Source organism: Lithobates pipiens, unplaced genomic scaffold, assembly GCF_037356315.1.
Source record: "Lithobates pipiens isolate NorthernLeopardFrog02 unplaced genomic scaffold, aLitPip1_a1.2 Scaffold_18, whole genome shotgun sequence".
Classification (NCBI taxonomy): Eukaryota; Metazoa; Chordata; class Amphibia; order Anura; family Ranidae; genus Lithobates; species Lithobates pipiens.
In genome coordinates, this window is record NW_027507758.1 from 84,206,340 (window position 1) to 84,222,716 (window position 16,377).

At 42.6% G+C, this 16,377-nt stretch overlaps 1 protein-coding gene across 10 annotated transcripts in view; it reads right to left on the bottom strand.

Moving 5' to 3' along the window:
- CDC42BPA (CDC42 binding protein kinase alpha) overlaps nucleotides 1-16,377 on the bottom strand; it is a 354,685-nt gene that overhangs the window by 115,134 nt on the left and 223,174 nt on the right. For all 10 annotated transcript variants that reach the window (XR_013276619.1, XR_013276620.1, XM_077485865.1 and 7 more), the window contains exons 10-11: nucleotides 14,866-15,032; nucleotides 12,356-12,472 (exon numbers count right to left, since the gene is read on the bottom strand). Coding sequence is in view for 8 of the 10 variants with exons in the window: in XM_077485865.1 (XP_077341991.1) it covers nucleotides 12,356-12,472; nucleotides 14,866-15,032 (284 nt within the window). In the remaining 2 variants the exon portion in view is untranslated. The remainder of the gene's footprint in view (nucleotides 1-12,355; nucleotides 12,473-14,865; nucleotides 15,033-16,377) is intronic.

Below are 16,377 nucleotides of genomic sequence, written 5' to 3' on the forward strand. Positions count from 1 at the left end.
CTCTCGACCAATCTGGTCTTAGGACCTGCTTCCTGTCCTGTTCCGGAAAAAAAACCTCATAGAAATTTGGGAGATTAGGGGGGTATAGCCCCTGCACCCCTTCTGTACCAGCCGCCTTTGTTGGGCTTAAAGATGCGGGTCATCAGACTGAGGACATTTAATGGAGGAAAGAATTATCATGGGGGAAATATCAAGATTGAAGATTGATATTGTAGCAACAGCTGGTTTTCTTATGTTATGTTTTAATTGGATATTCATTTTTATTTAGTTCATTTTGGCTGGAGTTCTGATTTTATAGCTCACAAGTGCTTGAACGGTAAAAAAAAAAACTGTTATTGCCTCATTTAGTGAAACTATCTTGCTTCTGGCATAGAATAGAGGTGATGAAGCCAAGATGTCAAACACAGCCTCACTGCCAATGCCATCTTTGCCCTTCATGTGACAGCCAAGTGACATTGCCTTCTGCATACAATGATCAGGAGAAGTGGTTAGAGACAGAGATGAGCATTTACCTGTTGACTTCTGAATAAATAAAGTTGAAATATGCACATTGGTAACAGCACTATTTAGTCTGCATGTTTAGGGGAAAAGCAGTGCAAACAAAAGAGCTGATGGAGTGATTTAGGAGGGCACCACTATGTTTACATACTTCAGGAATAGACCGGTTCACTTTAAAGCTAAATTATTCAAAGACAGACATCAGGAAAATCTAAAAGAAAACCCTTTAATCCAAGTATGCATTCAATAAACTGTAACCGTGGACAATATAAAAGTAAAAATGATTTCCGCAGCACTAGCGTTGTCGGTTCGAATCTTAACACACGACATTATCTGCCTGGAGTGTACAGGTTCTCCCTGTGCCTGCGTGGGTTTCCTCCGGTTTCCTCCCACACTCCAAAGACATACTGGTAGGATAAGTGGCTCCTGGCCCTAGTATACATGAATGGGAGTTAGGGACATTAGATTGTAAGCTCCTTGAGGGCAGGGACCAATGTGAATTGATTTAAATTAACGGCACTATATAAGTACCTGTAATAAATCATTAAATAAATAATAATATATGGTGCAGTTTTTCACTGGCATTAAAACAGCAATTTTTGTTTTGTCAACCCTGCAAAATGGTTTTATTACCTGCTGATGCTACTAGTAGATCAGTTTTTCAACTTTCTTTAAAAGGGTGACAAAACTACTCATCCTGCTGTTCAATCACACAGAACAGGATAGTCTTAAGCTGGCCATACATGGACTAAAATTCAACCGGTTCAGCAGGGACCGGATGAATTTAGATCCATGTATGCGCAGACTGGTTGTACATAAGTCGATCGACTTGTGTACAACCAGCTTGTTGGGTATTTTCCAAACAATCAATGCTGCTAGCTATACTGTTAGAATACAATACCCCAGCAGCATGGATTCCCCCAACCGCATTGACTGTGTGGATGGGGCAAATTGAGACTTTTTTTCTTTCAACTCATTGGTTGAACGAAAAAAATAAATGCATAGTGTATAGGCTGCCTTAGGTGGTCATGTCGTTTAAATGAACTGTACCACAAACAAATTAAAGCCCAATCCCAGCTAATACCTTTTAAGAGTTATGTCGCATACACACGATTGGACTTTCGGACAACAAAACCATGGAACTTTGTTCGAAGGTAGTTGGCTCCAACTTATCTTGCATACACATGGTCACACAAATGTTGGCCAACAATTATGAACATAGTGACGTACAAGGCGTATGACGAGCTGATAAAAAGGAAGTTCAGTAGTCATGCGCCACCCTTTGGGCTCCTTCTGCTAATGTTGTGTTCGGTGAGCATTGATTCCGAGCAAGTGTGTTTGTACTTTGGGCTTTTGTCCGACGGACTTGTGTACACACGATCAGAAAGTCCGACAACACACATTTGTTGGCGGAAAATTTGAGAACATGCTAGCCAACATTTGTTGGTGAAAAGTCTGAAAACAAATGTTCGATGGAGCATACACGCGGTCGGACTTTCCGCCAACAAGCTCACATCCAACATTTGTTGGCGGAAAATCCAATCGTGTGTACGTGGCATTAGAGCAAATGTTTTTTTTTCCTTTTGGAGAAAAAAGGTTTAACCCACATCAATAAAAGTTGACTGTGGTAAACCCACGTGTTAGTGGTATATGGTTTGTCCCAACTCCAGTAACTGCATGCACACTAACATCCCATAGACATGAATAGGATATACTTGTATTGCAGGAGTAACTTCCAATTCAAGTCCATAGAACAATGGTGAGCAGGCGTAGGCAGGACAACACAAGATTTTTGCTGGTTGGGCTGCCCTGGGAGGAGGTAAACAAGGACCTGTAAAAAAAATAAAAATAAAAATACGAGTTGCACTTTAAAACTGCGCGCTTAATTTGGTAAAAGGCACTTTAAAGTGCAACGTTTTGGATCACCATGATCAAGGTAATTTCACGGTTCTTGTCTCTCCATTCCAGTCCTATCATACAGAAATCAATGCAAAGGCCCATAAACATGTCTTCAGTTGTCTCAAAAGTCTTTCAGCTAAGGGAGTTTAGTGGCTTTATGTACATCTGATAAGTCCAAATGAAGGAGAATCTAGACAGCTAGACATAAAAGTCATGACATAGAGCAAGCTAGTAAGAATTCACATCAAAACTCAAGTTCAGCTAAAGCTAAATAAAAGCTCAAACTGTGTACACCCTTTAAGTGGATGTCTGGGGGGGGGGGGGGGGGGGGGAGTTAGTACATCTCTGCAATACAGGGATGCTAAAAGTACACAGAAATATCTGCTGATCTGCCAGAAATCTGGTGAGCTCCTTACTTCCTGTATTGATATGACAACTCTGCCTCTGCAGTACTGAAATCCCAAGCAATGTTGTCAGCACCACCCGGTTGTCCTCTGATAGACTACACAACAATACCCTCTTATCTCCATAACATAGGAGGAAATTGTTCTGCAGGCCAACAGGTGACAACTGGGCAGGGCCGATAACACTACTTGCAATTTCAGCTTAGCAGAAAGAGAGTTGTTAAGAGCTCAGTGGATTTCTGGAAATCAGCAGGTATTTCGTCTGTATTCACAGCCTTTTTAGAGGGTTAAAACACAGGGAAATGTGGATGAAGTGCAGTGATATACTAAATATGTTTTTTTATTTAGCCCAGACATGCACTTTGAAATACGCCCTGATCCTCCTTTAAGAGTTTTCCTCCTCGCCAAAATAAGTGTGTCTGCGCTATTCTCTGCTGTTACCATTTACAGTGCTGGCACAATTTGGGATTCCTAAAAATGTTCTCCTGTGTTACCAAAACAACAAAACTCTCCAGCTTGCTCTGTGTATTAGAAACACATGCCTGGAGGAAAGATCATTTTATAGGCAAAGAAAATACCGTGACTCACCACGCAGACATTCCAAGCAGCAGCAGTAAATATATAATCCACTGGTTCACAAATGCCGCCTTGCAAGCGTTTCCTGTGCTAACAGGCTAAGCATTGGAGGCCGTCATGGTGCGGCAGGAGGGAGTATTGATTAAAGCTGTGAAAAGACTGAATCAGGAAAAAAAACAAAAACCTACAGATGAACAGGAGCTGTCATTCCTGTACTTGGTGCGGCTGCCATGACAATGGTAGTAGACACAGACACGCATACTGACTCTCAGCAATCTTAAGGCCGAATTTTAGATAAAAGACACAAATAATTGCAGCACTTAATTCACTAATACGTAATAATAAATCTTAAATATATATTGTTTTAATGCAAGCAGTCAAAGTTCCTGAATTTGGCTTGGTATAAGCTTCTTGCAGTTCACTATATAGCAGAGCTCTGACTGGGGGAGGGAGAAGCAGCACAATGAGCCAAGTAGGTCAGTGTATGTCCATTTTGTACACCAGATCCCTCAGGTTATCTTTATTCCTTTTGTAGTATAAAGCATGGGGTCTTATATACAACTTTAATGCCTTTAATGTGATATAAAGCGCATTTGTTTCATGTATGTTAGCCCAACACTGAAAGAACAATTACACTCTTTCAATCTAAGTGGCCGCCTGCAGCTGCAATGTTGGGCTAACATCTCTTTGTCGCAAGACCGCTGGAGTGCATTCTATTCTTGAAATTTTATATATAATAAAAAAATTGTGCTTTATAGTTGACCCCACTACTTTTGTCCCTGTCCCCCCATGTGCCCCCCCAAATATGAAAGCTGGAGGCACCAACTGCCATTTTTCAGGCAGACCTGATCGGACCACCAACTGTTCTTTATGAAGTGGCGAATGTCAGTGGACACGTGTCACCCACTGGCACCTGATCTGCTAAAAACAGAGGGATGGAGATCTGTTTCCCATTTGTATGGTGGATTGGATGGCAGTCGGATGGAAACAGACAGGCAGTCCACTTCCATCTGACCAACCCATAAAGAACAGCGTGCTGCGTCCACTCTGCACATCGGAGCAGACACAGACATGTCATCTGTCTGCTCAGCGGGGATAAGCAGAGAGATACCACGCTGAGGGGGCCTTAACTGCTCGTTTAGTCTAAGAGATGGAAAGAGCGCTTTTACTCACCTGCTCCCTGCTCCCTCGCAAACAGCTTTCCCCTCTGTTCTGGCATTGGATGGTCTCTCAGTGTCACCAAATCCCACTCCAAATCTCCTGAGACTAGCAGTCAGAGGTAGCAGTGTCCTAGATCTCACACTGCAGATATACAGCTTATATACAGCACTCACATACCAGGAAGTGCATTACTATTTTTCAAGAGTACCCTCCACGGCTGTACTTACCACCGTTGTTGATGAGCTGTTGGCCATGCTGCTGATGCAGCCGTCTAGGAATTCAAAACCCCTCCTCCTCTCCCTCTTCTTTTGGCAGGGCTTCCGGGACAGATCAAAGCACTACTCTGTGCCAGCACTGATAAATCAGAAACACTCTGATCTGTCCCTGAAGCCCTGCAGAATGACGTGAGAGGAGAGCTGGGGTTTCAGATCCCTGTACAGCTACACTGGCTGCATGGGCACTGACAGCTCATCACCCACAGCGTAGGTAAAGTGGGGAAGGGAGGGAAGATTAGGGTGTTAGCTCACCTTTTCATTTGTTTCTGAAAAAGTGAACTTAAACCGGCAATATCACACTCAAATTGCATGGCTTTATGATCCTTTGCACACCTCCTAAAAGTTAATTTGCTGTTGCAGCTGCTGCCTGGCTCTAAACATTGCTTCTTAGTGTTAAGACAGAACATCATTATCAGTCAACATAGGGGGACACTTACTAAAACTGGTGTACTTAAAATCTGGTGTAGCTGTGCATGGTAGCCAAATGTAGGTAGGCACAATTTAAGCAGTAAGCTACAGCTTTAAATAATAAAAAAATTCAGGTGATCCTGCCATAAAGGTCTTTGTTCAGGCACTTTCCGATATAGAGTCCCCACTCTCTCTCCCTGGGTAGATTTACTAACACAAGTGCATTCAAAACCTGGTGCAGCTGTGCATGGTAACCAATCAGCTTCTTATTTTAGCTTGTTCAGTTAAGCTTTGGCAATAAAAACCTGGAAGCCGATTGGTTTCTATGCAGCGCTGCACCATATTTTTCACTCTCCAGTTTTAGTAAATAACCATCATTGACCATTTTCACTCCTTATGCTGCTAGCATTAGTAAAATGATAGAAAAGTGTATCATATTTACTTGTTTTAAACTTTTTTTTTATACATTTCTTCAGTTACTTCCTGCTTTTCAGGCCTAGGCAAATGATGTCATACATCCCAGGATTATCAGTAGGGGAGGAGGTGTATTCTCAACGAAGCAGACCCTACTGCCTGTGTTTCGTCAGAATCGGCAACCCGTCAGAAATGGAAGTGACGTTCCGTTGCCGCCATCTTGCTACACCCCACGCTCATCCAAAGTAAGAATACTGTGAGAAGGCGGGAAGCAGACATCTTGTTACCCCCACCGGAGTCTTGCATTTCAGAGTTATTTTTCACATTAAACTTAGCTTATATAGTGAAATCCAGTATATTAAAACACTGTCAGACTGTTTTGATGTTGATATTTGAAAGCAGCGGTGTTCTGTCAGATAAGCAAACCTGTGAGATCACCAGGCTTGTCGCTGCTTTTAAAATTCAAAATAAAAACAGCCCGACTGATTTTTTAATTGTGGATTTCACTATATAAGCTGAGTTTACTGTGAAAAATACATTTTAAATGCAAGCCTCCGGTGGGTGTAACAAGATGTCTGCTTCCCTCCTTCTCACTGTATTGTTTACTGTGGAGGAGTGCTGGGTGTAGCAAGATGGTGGCGACGAAATGTCACTTCCGTTACAAATTCTGACGGGTCATCCATTCTGACGAAACAACTGCATGCCTGTGCGAAGGTCACATGGCTTCCATGGAGAAAATGCTACATGAATCATCTGCCTTTACTCAAGATGGCCATAGCCATAATGCTAGGGGGTGCTTTTCAAAATGATTTCTCAGGAAAATAAAGCATGAAGACATGGATGTATGAGTTTGCTCTGAATATTAAAAATTAATGAAATGGCGTTTTTGATTTGTGGTGCTTAGATAAAGTGTAGTTCAACTTTAACTAGCATTCCTAGGCACATCTTATGGAAGCATGATTCTCAGACTGACTGCCCCCTCCGTTTCTCACTCCGATTTATGAAAACACTAAGGAGAAGACATATTGCTGCACCTAGCCTAATTACAGTGCAACATGTACAAATACTGGGCCAAATATGGCTGGCTGGATAAAATGAGAAGACTGCAACAAGGTATCTTAGATCACACAGTCAGGCAACTCTCTTCCATGGCCTGTAAATCCCTTTCATCACAACAAGAATCATCTTTCTGCCAAACACGTTTTAGCTCTAACTGGCAGACAGCGGGAGGAGTACCAGTCATGGAGTGCAATAATTGCTCTTGTCTATCATCACTTGTACACAACAATGATTGCCCCAGATCTATTTCTAGGCTGTGTTGGAGAATCACAGATGTCTACACACGGCGCTCATTACTGCTCAGCAACATCTGGGAATTGCCATCGGAGCCGCGGACTCTTTCCAGAAACTCACAGTTCCTCTTTACAAAGAATTCCCTTTACATGATGAAGTACTGTATAATAACCCCCTTCTTGAAAATGTGCTGACCATCTTCCTGCTTCTGCATGACAGAATTGCAACAAGGTTCTACTATAGTCCCGTACAGGACAGGGAAATGACTAGATTTTTCCAAGCACAAGTAGTATTTATTCAAAGGCAGAATAACACTGAATAAGCAATATTTCAAGACAGAAACCACTCTCCATCAGGCGTTCTTGATGAGTGCACAATAGTTAAAGCTGAACTCCGGGCTGCTTCTTTCACTGTCCAGCCACAGGCTGAGGGAAGAAGCTGATGTGTATGTCTCCATGCACACTGGGTGTTTAGCTCTGATGCATGGGCTCTAGCATTTGACTGCCAGCGGAGGGCACCAATGCCAAGTGTGCATAGGGCCTTAAGCAGGGTACACACTACTAGTTTTTTTTCCGTTCAGTGCAGAGTGCTGAAAGAAAAAAATACACACAGATCGTGTAATAACAAAAGCAATGTTATGCCGCGTACACACGATCGGATTTTCCGTCGGAAAAAATCTTGGATGGTTTTTCCGATGAAATTCTGCTCAAGCTTGGCTTACATACACTCGATCACACAAAAGTTCTCTGAACTTTCGAGCACAAAGAACTTGGTGACATACAAGACTATGACGATCTGAGAAAATTAAGTTCAATGCTTCCGAGCATGCGTCGAATTGTTTCCAAGCATGCGTATGAATTTTGCGTGACGGAATTGCTACAGACGGTCGGAATTTCCGATCAGAACTTTTTCCATCGGAAAAGTGGAGAACCTGCTCTCAATCTTTTGCTAGCGGAAAATCTGCCAGCAAAAGTCCGATGGAGCATACACACAGCCGGAATTTCCAACCAAAGGCTCACATTGGACTTTTGTTGGCGGAATTTCCGATCGTGTGTACAGTAAAAGTCGAGATTTAAAGCAGGTGCCACAAAATATCTGCACTTACATTACAATGACACCCCCTCCCTGAGTGCTGCTCAGATTCAGTTTCGTGTTACTGGGGTCCCAATTTTGCCCGACTATTGGACTAACCTGTCCACCTGTCAGTACCAATGAGAGTGCTTCACTTTAGGAAACAGAAGAGGCAGTAAAGGAAGTGAGAATGCAGAACAGATGTTCCTACCTGAAAAAAATTTGAAATAATGTATAAACTATGTATTTTTCTCTGATAAAAGCTCAAAAACACAAAGTTCTACCTAAAATCTCTACAGGAAAACAAAAAAGAAAGAAAGTCTATAACCTGCATCACTAATCAAGCTGAAACTTTCCAACGGAGCTGTTGAACTGATCGACTTCTGTCCAGCCACAGTGGCCATACGTGGATCGAAATCAGGCCAACCCCAGCTGAACCAGCTGCATTTTCGATCTATGTCTGGCCAGCTTAAGACAGAAAGTAATAGGGAATCCAAAACTTTTAGTTGTTGCTAGAGCAAGAGATGAGGCAAAATCTTGCAATGGTGACTCTTGTTCCAAAGACAACAGTCTAATATGAGATCTAATTTCCTGTTGTATCTACAGATCAGGAAGTGAATGGGAATCTCCCTAATGAGATAAAGACATAAAAAAAAACTCCTAGGTGTTTAACCGTTCCCTACTCTATCCATCATACACTCTAAAATCCACTTGAGGATGGCGTACAGGTGACACTAAACAAAATCCTTATTCTCCAAAAATAATCCATACACATTCACTAATTACCAGCCCTGTATTCTATTTTTCATAAAATTATTTCTTACTGTGTTTTTCTGCCTCCTTGTAATGTCCTCCGAGTTCCCAAATCTCTCCTTTTCCACCTCACTTCCATTTGATTGAAACAAGCAGTGCACATTAGTTGTTGTCATGTGCACTGCTCTATGCACAATGCACTTCCCATAGTCCATAGTGCCTACTCCATCTCGGGAGTGAGAAAGACGGTGGCTATGTTCTTACTCACAGTAGGACCTTGGAGAACAAACGTAGCCACCTTATAACAGAAAGTTGGATCACAGCAGCAAAAATAAAAACATTTGGATGCTTGGAGGAGTCTGAGAGCAATAGAACACCCCAGCCTAAGCATTTTCAGTCTACGGGAAAAAGTGCAGATACTGCACAAACACACTGCACTCTTTTTCGGTCAACTTTAACATATTGGGCAAAAGGGGACAGCTGCCTGGGTCACCTGGTCCACGAGACCTACCAAAACTAGGGACATTTCTTGACCATCAGGGCACTAGCTTAAAGCTAAAGTCCACATTTGATTTTAATTGCGTTATATTGGTCCGGCACATAGGTGTGCGCAGCCTATTGCATTAGGGTATGCACCCCAATACTAAAACACACACGCTAAGCTATATATTATATATATATATATATATATATATAAATATATATACACATATACATATACACACACACACACTCTCTTATTTTAAAATGTATTAAAACATTGAAAGTGTCAGCATTTGTTTTTTTTTATTATTTTTACACTTTTATTAATTAATAGATTTTTTTTTTTTTTATGTTTTTTAGGAGTTCCTTTCTCTGCAGCCTCACCTGCACTGGACAGCAAATGAATGGGAAGTGCTCTGTGCTGAGCAGCTTCCTGTTCATTCACAAATTGAAACATAGTAAACACCGTTTACTAGGGGGAATCTGCACTGCACAGGGTGATTAGGGTGTGCCAAGGCACACCTGGCACATGCCTATGGTCCAGCACATCATAGATGGTCATAGCTACCACAGACATCACTGTGATCTCTTGGGTCCAGTGCCAAGTGACTGCCCCACTGCATAATGACCACAGCAGGTCACACACTCAGCAATGTATAAAACAGATCAATGCCTCTAGTGACCTCTGGCCCACCAAATGGCACTGTAGAGAAAAAAAGAGTGTCAATTGCTGGTGATTTTGCAATTGAATTGTATATCCATCATAGGGCCTTTCTGGGTCTTGAAGATGTTTTTTTTTTCCTCCTCCCCTCCTCTGACCATTGATTGGTCTCCTCCAACCCTGGGGTGGTGTTCATGGTTCTCATGATGTGTGTAATAGATGATATATTTAGCTGAAGGAATGTGTATAGCTTGGCCCTGAGAAAGGTGGTGTATCCTTCAAAACGCGCCAACCAATAAGGACCCTGCTGAGGACCCACTGGACTTTGGAGTAAACTGTGACATGGAGTATAGGGCTACAAATGAGCAGCCTGAGTAATTTTAATTCACTTGTTTGCGAGTATAATTATAAGTGATGGCTTTTTAATAAATGTTGTGTGCTAATGCACCAGGCTGGTGCGCCCTCTTTTGTTCTTGTTTTAAGAAAAAAAAAAAGAGAATGGCAGAGAAAACTCTGCGTGGAACCACAAGTTTTATTATGAATAATCATACTTGTTCCAGAAGGCCTGTAGCCCTCTGTAGTGCTGGTATTAGCAGTTATGTGTTGTGGAAATAAAATGATGGAATGGGGGCCCAGCCATGAAATGTCTGCCCTTGGTCCAATAATGTCTGAAAACCGCCCTGACAGGTACAACAGTTCATGGCTACAAACACTGGTGGGATGTCAGTGAGGGCAGAACACAAGATATGCGCACTATTTCCTGACGTTTCCACATTCCACTCTTGCAGGGGCTACGTTCCTATAAATCATATCATATTGTCCCAGTGGAGTATCTTAAATCAGGTCAGAGACTTGACACGAATCCTAGCAGTACATTCCTCTGGCTGTAACTATCGTAAAACCTTTGTTAAGCGTGCACATAAAGGCTGTAAAACATTACAACACTAACAATAGGGAAGGTAGCAGATGCAAATGAAACAAGAGTCACACAATGGAAAATATCACAGAGATATCGCTAGTAAAAGAATAATAATAAAAAAAAAAATCTTCTAATGTTATAGTAACGACACCCTTCAGGGTCTGTCCATACTATCCACAAACTAAAACAAATTGTTTAGCATGCAGGCTGGTGTCCATTGTATGCCATCAGTTGTGGGGGGTTGACTCCTCTCAACATCACCCGAGGAAGGATAACTTTTGAATACTGAGAAAAAATGGCTTCTGTGTTTAAATACATGTAAAGTGATGATCAGAACTATGGTGTAAATCCATGTAAAATGTTTTAAAGGGGTTTTAAACCCTTACATATACCCCCTTACATATAAAGTGACTAGTTTAGGTGATACAGAGAGATGAAACAAATTCTCCTGTGTACGTCGTTCCCGTTTATCAAGCGGTCAAGTACAGGTTGTGTGTTGGAGCCGTCTCCCATGTCACCTTTTTACCTGTTGGTGTCTGAAAAAAAACCTGTCAGAAGTGACTCATACTGATAGCAGAGGAACCAGGAAGCAGACAAAAATTACACTAAGGGGGTCATTTACTAAAGGAAAATCCACTTTGCACTACTGCAAGTGCACTTGGAAGTAAAGTCGGGTGATAAAATCAGCAGAGCTTCCACTCAATTCAGATCTACCCCTCAGATTTAGAGCGACTGCATTTTCAAGTGCACTTTCAGTGCAAAGTGGATTTGCCTTTCGTAAATAAGCCCCTAAGGCCCCTTCCACACTGGGGTGGTGCGGGCGTCAGCGGTAAAGCAGCGCCATTTTCAGCGCTGCTTTACCGTCGTTTTAGCGCCGATATTCGGCCGCTAGCAGGGGTTAAAACCACCCGCAAAGCGTAGGTATACCCACGCTGCCCCATTGATTTCAATGGGTAGGAGCGGATTAGGAGCGGTGAATACACCGCTCCAAAGATGCTGCTAGCAGGACTTTTTTTTACCGTCCTGCCAGTGCACCGCTCCAGTGTGAAAGCCCTCCGGCTTTCACACTGGAGTGAAAGGGGCCGTTTTTTTTCAGGCGCTACACAGGCACTATTTTTAGCGCTATAGTGCCTGAAAAATGCCTCAGTGTGGAAGGGGCCTAAGTGTTCTGGGTTGAGACAAAAAAAACTATCACTGAACCTTTAACAGCGGAGTAATGCTTTTATCTTCCAACCTTCCTTTACATCTGCTAACCATAGCTGTACACAGCCTACTGCATTAGGGTTTGCACCCCAAAGCTCAAACACACAGCAGTTGCATTATCCAACAGTTTCACACACTGAGCAGCTCTGGCAAGCCTCACGATCTGCCTGTGAAACTGTTTCACAGGCAGAGCAAGCCACACACTCTCTTGAATGCATTTCATAGCAGGTCTCGAAGAGACAGCACGGGGGCACACCCCATACGCACGCCTATGCTGCTACCAATGTAATTGCATTGTATATCACACTGCCCAATCACAAAGACAAGATACTTGTACCTTGTGTCTTCAGTTTATCTATCTCTTCTTTCAATGATTTGATTTCTAAGTCCTTATTTGCAGTGACCGGTCCATCTACAGTTGGATGCTGAAGAGCCTGCACAGCCTGAGTGGATTCTGGGGGGGAAAAAAGAAAAAAGTAAGATCATTTGTTTTAAGCTCGATTTAGATAATTTCCTACTTTTCTAAAACACTTTTCAATGATAAAAGCCTTACAGGTGTTCAAACCAAAACGTTATGCGAGAAAAAGCATGCACGTTTCATGTGCGTTTCACACACCAACCTTGTGTAACACATGCATGTGTCAATAAATGAATGTTCACCCAAACGCAACTTGCAAATGCAGTGCATCTGCAGCCAGCAGATCACATGGTACCAGTGCGATCTGAAAAAGTAGTGCTTGGACTACTCTCTCCGCAATCCAGTCTGTTCTGCAGGCCATTCAAATGAATGGGCTGTCAAAACAGCAACGTGTGTATTGCAGTGTGTACTTGGCTACATTTTTTTTTTACATTTGGGATAGAGTGGGGAAAAGTTAAAGCTGAACTACGAGCACAAACATTTTCATTTAAATATGCCACGTTCCTCAATAGCTACAAAGGATATACACCGATCAGCCATAACATTATAACCACCCACCCAATATTGAGTAGGCCCCCCTTTTGCCACTAAAACAATCATAATCCTGACTTGTTGAGGCATGGACTCCACAACACTGTTGAAGGTATGCTGTGTTATCTGGCAACTAGCCATCAATAGCAGATCCTTCAAACTTCCACCGGCTTGTCTTCTTCCTAACGTGCATCCTGATGCCATCTCTTTCCCAGGTAAGCAAAGCACACGTACCTTGTGACCTCATGATGTAAAAGAAAATGCAATTAATCAGACCAGGACACCTTCTTCCATTGCTTGAAGTCCAGTTCTGATGCTCATGTGCCCATTGTAGGCACTTTTGGCTGTGCACACGTGTCAGTATGCCCACCCTGACTGGTCTGCAACAACTTCTTCAGCTATTTGAGCTACAGCAGCTCTTCTTTTGGATCGAACTACAAAGACCAGTCTTCGCTCCCCATGTGCAACAATGAGCCTTGGCCACTCATGACCCTGTCATTGGTTTGCCAGTATTCCTTCCTTGAACAGCTTTTGGTAGCTCCTGAGCACTGCATACCAGCAACATCTCACAAGAGCTTCAGTTCTGGAAATGCTCTAACCCAGTCGCCTAGCCATTACAAAGTCACTCAAATCCTTACGCTTGCCTATTTTTTCTGCTTTCACAGACATCAACCTCAGGGACAACATGGTCACTTGTTGCCTAATACGAGGGGTCTTTTCGCTGACAATGGTGAGGGTGGGAGGAGTAGTAATTGGCCATGTCTGGGAGTGGCATGTGATTAGTCTGTCTGACAAGCCAGCTGACCTTGCAGTTTAGTATAAGAGTTGTTATGCTGTGGGAAGATGGCTGAAAAACATATTTAAAAAAGTGCGATAACTTTCTGAAGAACCCTCTTATATCACACCCACTTTCATATTCCATTGTAACAAGACAATCAAGGTTATTGTCTTTATCTGTTGGTGGTCATAAAATTATGGCTGATCGTTATAAATCCACTCTACCAACACCAAATGTCTTTGTAAACCCAGATACTATCTTGCAAAAGTAACAATGACATCAATGTGCTCCACTTAGTCTTTACAGAGAGCAGAGGTGTGGGAGGGACCCAGCAGGCCCCATGCACTTTTGGCTGCCTGCAGAAAATTATAGGATGGGGCGGATACAAGACCAGTCAATCTGTACAAAGAGAGGGAGCAGCAATGACCAGTCTTTATTATAAGAAGTTTCTGAACACAGACAAAGCTTCACACATGATTACTGCACAGATCTGGAAGAAGTACACAAAGCACACCAAGCTTTAAATAGACATGCGCCTCTTTTATTGTGGCAATATTTGTTTGAGCTGGAGTTCAGCTTTAAAACTTTTGTCAGGGTTTTTCTACTGTCTTTAACATTTGCTAAATTGTTATTAATTTCCTGTTCCTCTGACACTTCTACAAAAAATGGGGGAGTAGTACAGTACAAAAAATAAATAAAAAATCTGCGAATCCTGACACAAATTCAAAGAGTTCCTAAATTCTTGTATTAAGCTGACAATGCTGCCACTGCTGCACTGAAATCTCAGAATGGTCAGTTCTTCCCTGCTGGACTATAAAACATCCCCTTTTCCTCATTTCCATAAAAGAAGTGGAAGGTGTTCTGTACCCCAGGCAGTGAAAACTGGGCAGGGCTGACAACACAGTTTGGGATCTCCCTGTAGCAGTGGAAGATTAGTTAGACCACTACATAAATTTAGGAGCTCACTGGATTTCAGGCAGATCAACAGATCATTTTTGGAACTTGCGTAGTCAAAATTTGGGGAAATGGGTATTTATTTCTGAATACTTTATTTTGTTTGCCTTATTTCCCCCCAGACATAAACATGTTTTTGAGCAGCTGCACAGATCTGGCAAAGCACCTTGCAACTTCCTGCTGAGCTCCAACTTTTCCTGTTCCAGCCGCCGTATCCGCCTCTCGTATGCCTCCGTTGCTAGGCTGTCTTCTAAAGTGCGCTGTACATTGGCGTCAAGCTCTGTATTGGCAATCCCTGATGCCAGGCGCAGAGAACTCCTATCTGATAATACACTAAAGAAACACAACAACAGTCACAAACACAAGATAAATCTACTGTCACAATTTTTTTTTTTTGGAGCCATGCTGGATCATGATGCTCTCCCCAAAACCTTGCAGCTTCCACACATAAAACATTTCCCAGACAGACATTTTTTCAGATGCCAATGCAGGTTTTGTTTGCTGGAGAGGTGTGTGAAAACCAGTAAATGGGCACACTTTATAGGTCATTTGCTTAAGTAAAAGGTAAAAGCAACAGAAACCCACAGATGACTGAACTCACAGCAGGGGCACTAAGAGTAATAGCACACAGATTCCACTCGCCTCTAAATCTTTCAGACTAGACAGAGGTACCTCTGAAAAGTTCCATGACTTAAATCTTCCATTTGACATACAGAGAACATAAAGTTATATGAAGAAGAAAATGTAAAAGCCAAAGTAGGGAGGGGAGAGGAAGACAGAATAGCGATTGAGCAAAGCAATGGAAGGAGGGAGAAGCAGACAGAAATATGGATATGGGGGAGAGACACAGAAAATGGGAAAGGCCGCAAGCAGGATAGAAGGAAAAGGGAGAGGGAAGGGAGAAAGGGAAGGGAGAAAGGGAAGGGAGAAAGGGAAGGTAGAAAGGGAAGGTAGAAAGGGAAGGGAGAGAGGGAAGGGAGAGAGGGAAGGTAGAGAGGGAAGGTAGAGAGGGAAGGGAGAGAGGGAGGGAAAAGGGAGAGAAGGAAGGAAGGAAGAAAGGAAGAGGAGATAGGTAAGAAAAAGAGGGGAGGAGGGAGGAGAGAGGTGGGAGTGAGGAAAAAGAGTGAAAAGAGAGAGGGAGATTGGGAATAAAGAGAAGGGGGAGGAGAGAGGAGGAAAGGGAAGAGGGTGAGAGAAGAGACAGAGGAGAGCGAGTGGGGATCACAGAGAGGAAGGCAGGAGAGTGACGGAAAAAGGAGAAGAGACAGAGGTAGCAAAGAGAGGGAGTAGAAAGAAGACAGGAGAGAAGAGAAAGGGAGGGGAGGAGATAATTCATTCTGGCACCAATGAATGATAAGAAGTTAGACTGAGTAAGGCATGTGCAGCCCAGTGTATAATTTTCAGAAACTTGTTAGCAGGCAGGTAATTGTTGCAGAGGAGACACACAGAGTCTATTCTGCACGGTATGCCATCCTGCTAGCATTTTTTCAAAACTTTCACTTTAAGAGAAAGGGTGAGAAGGAACAAGAAAGAGAAAAGTAGACAGGGATATAGAGGTAGAGGGAGGAAGAGGTAAAAGAAAGAGGAAAATCTATAGAGAAAGATGAGGTACAGGCAGGAGGAGAAAAACAGAACAAGGATTGAAAGAGAAGGAGATAGCAATGGAGAAGTGGCAAAA